General features: G+C 35.5%; 1 protein-coding gene across 1 annotated transcript; it reads right to left on the bottom strand.

Annotated features, from left to right (window-relative positions):
• Positions 1–261: 261 nt before the first annotated feature.
• LOC109220285 (uncharacterized protein At1g43920, Chloroplastic-like) lies at positions 262–754 on the bottom strand. The gene is made up of 2 exons (XM_019384753.1): positions 635–754; positions 262–528 (listed from the first exon to the last, which is right to left on the bottom strand). The coding sequence occupies exons 1-2, from the start codon at positions 752–754 to the stop codon at positions 262–264; spliced, it is 387 nt and encodes a 128-aa protein (XP_019240298.1).
• Positions 755–2745: the final 1991 nt, after the last annotated feature.

The following is a 2745-nucleotide window of genomic DNA, read 5'->3' as shown; positions in this document are numbered from 1 at the left end:
TTCATCACAAAAGAACTGATAACTACTAAGATTACATTAACTAATATAAGCTCTAATGTAAACGGTTACAAGCTCATAACTTGGAATTACATTAACTAATTCTCGACAACTAATATATTCGAATTACATTAACTAAGATTACAAGGTCTAATATAAAAGGTTCAAAACAACATACATAACACCTTCTCATCCAATTCCAAACGATAATAAAATTGACAACAAAACATATTCATTAGCATCATCAACAAGATTCATCAACTTTCACTTCATCATCGACGCCGCAACAAATCCAACAAAAAGTGCCCATGAGATCATAAGCATCATCCTCGTCTTCAAAACCTTCTCTTCCAATTTCGTTACTTTTGCAGCTTCAGCTTTGTGTAGAGCCTTCAGGGCAATTAATTCTTCTTTCAATTTATCCTTATCATTTTTAATAGCTTCCCAAGATGATGTTACATCTTTAGTTGTAACCAAATCACTGGAGAACGAGATTTCATCTTCCCATTCAAAATAACCACAAGAACGATTCTGTCGAAAATAAAAAAATCAGAGAAGAAACTAAGATCGTTATTATTAGACTATAATTTAGAGCAAACAGTTACTAATTTAGATCTTTTGTTACACAATCACTAACCTTAGGCTTCGGACATTTAAAAAATTGCCTTCCAGGGTTTAATGGAGTCGTTGAAGTGAAGTGGTTTGCAAAGATGCCACAACGACACCTAATTTGGGAAGAACAGCTTCCTTGAGACATTGAAGATGAAGGAAAAGGATTGGGGTTGTCTGAGCCCTAATTGTTGGTAAGAGACGGATAGTCAATGGGTGTTGTGGGGTTTTTAATAGGTGGGCCCGCTGATGTGGAAGCTGACATGGCAGCTGACTTGGATAAAATTCATGTGGTCAGCTGCCACGGTGTATTGACGTTAGGGTTAGGGATTTATTCAAAGTTCATTAACGGTAGGGACAAGAATGGCCGGAAAGTATAACGGGTGGCACAAGCTACCAATAAACAATAGTAGCAGTATAATTTTGACCTTTATCCCTTAAATATAATAGAGAAAGCAATCCTAGAAAGAAGGTTTAATGATTAAAAAAAGGAAAGAAGGAAAAATAACCAAGGATAGAATTTAGAAGGAAAGTAATGTAACTTTTCTGGAATAGTAGCTTATTCAGGGGATGGAGAATATGTGATGTTAATAAATAGAAAAGAAAAGATAAATTAAATAAGAAGAATAACTGAAAAAAGGAGAAAGAATAAGACAACGAAAATACTACTCAATTGATGTACATCTCAATTGCCACTTATTTCTTCTGTTTTGATTTGTTTTCTTTTTGATTTTCTTTCTTTCTTTCTTATGTTGTTTTTGTTATGAATAGAATTGTAATTAGAGTGAATGTCTATCTTTTAGAGAGTTTTACTTTGTGGCTAAGTGATTTTTCTCCGATAAATAGAGGGGTCTTACCCAATTGTAAATCATCCCAAAATTCAATAAGAATTACTCTCTCTTTCTCTGCAATACTGTTCTTCTACTTTTATTGTTTTATTACACGTTATCAGTAGGAGACTCTACCCTGTCAAGAAGATTAAGGTATAACTTTTCTCCTCTTTTAATTATGACTGATATTATGAAAAGAAAGTTCGTTGCCCTTGAAATTTCGGGCAAGAACTATATGACATGGGTGTTGGATGCTGAAATACATTTAGATGCAATGGGTCTTGGAGACGCCATTAAGACAAAAATAAAGCATCCACTCAAGACGTGCTAAGGCCTTGATTTTCTTGCGCCATCACCTTGATGAAGGGTTGAAAATAGAATATTTCACAGTCAAAGATCCACTTGTTTTGTGGAATGGCTTAAAGGACATATATGACAACTTAAAGTTGGTCACTCTTCCACAAGCACGATATGATTGGGCTCATCTGAGGCTCCAAGACTTTAAGTCTGTTTCTGAATATAATTCTGCGTTGTCCAGAATTACTTCTAAATTAAAACTCTGTGGAGATACTATCACTGACTATGATATGCTTGAAAAGACGTTTACAATGTTTCATGCCTCCAATATGGTCCTGCAGCAGCAGTACAGAGAGAAAGGTGTCAAAAATACTCTGAGTTGATTTCTCTACTCCTTGTGGCTAAACGAAACAATGACTTGCTTATGAGAAATCACGAAAATCGACCAACTGGGTCTACACCATTGCCTGAAGTGGATGAGGTGTATTCCCATTATGCTAAGTGTGAAAAAGGCCGTGGCCCTATTCGTGGTCCTGGCAGTGGCCGTGGCCGTAGACAAGGAAGAAATTTTCCTGGTGTTAATCACCCCCAAAGAAAAATAATCACCAAAAATGGAAAGGGAAAGATGAGAAGCCAAAGACAAATGGTTCAGAAACTGAATGTTATCGTTGCGGTGGAAAAGGGCATTGGGCAAATATTTATCGTACACCAAGACATTTGGTTGAGCTTTATCAAGCATCTCTAAAGAATAGAGGCGATGAAGCTAATTTTGTCTATGATAATGAGTTTGACATCACCCACTTAGATGTGGCATACTTCTTTGAGCGCCCTGATGGAAAAATAGACCACTTGATCGGTGATGGATCTGTGGTTAAAGAAGATTGAGTAGTTTGATTTTATTTTATTTTGTTTATTCGTATTAGTTAGTGAATAAACATCATGTAATTATCGTAGTTTACATGAGTAGTAGTTTTAATTAGTATGTCGAATTAGTATAATCTGTCATTGAATA

Source organism: Nicotiana attenuata, unplaced genomic scaffold, assembly GCF_001879085.1.
Source record: "Nicotiana attenuata strain UT unplaced genomic scaffold, NIATTr2, whole genome shotgun sequence".
Taxonomy (NCBI): Eukaryota; Viridiplantae; Streptophyta; class Magnoliopsida; order Solanales; family Solanaceae; genus Nicotiana; species Nicotiana attenuata.
This window is presented reverse-complemented; position numbering and strand designations above follow the sequence as displayed.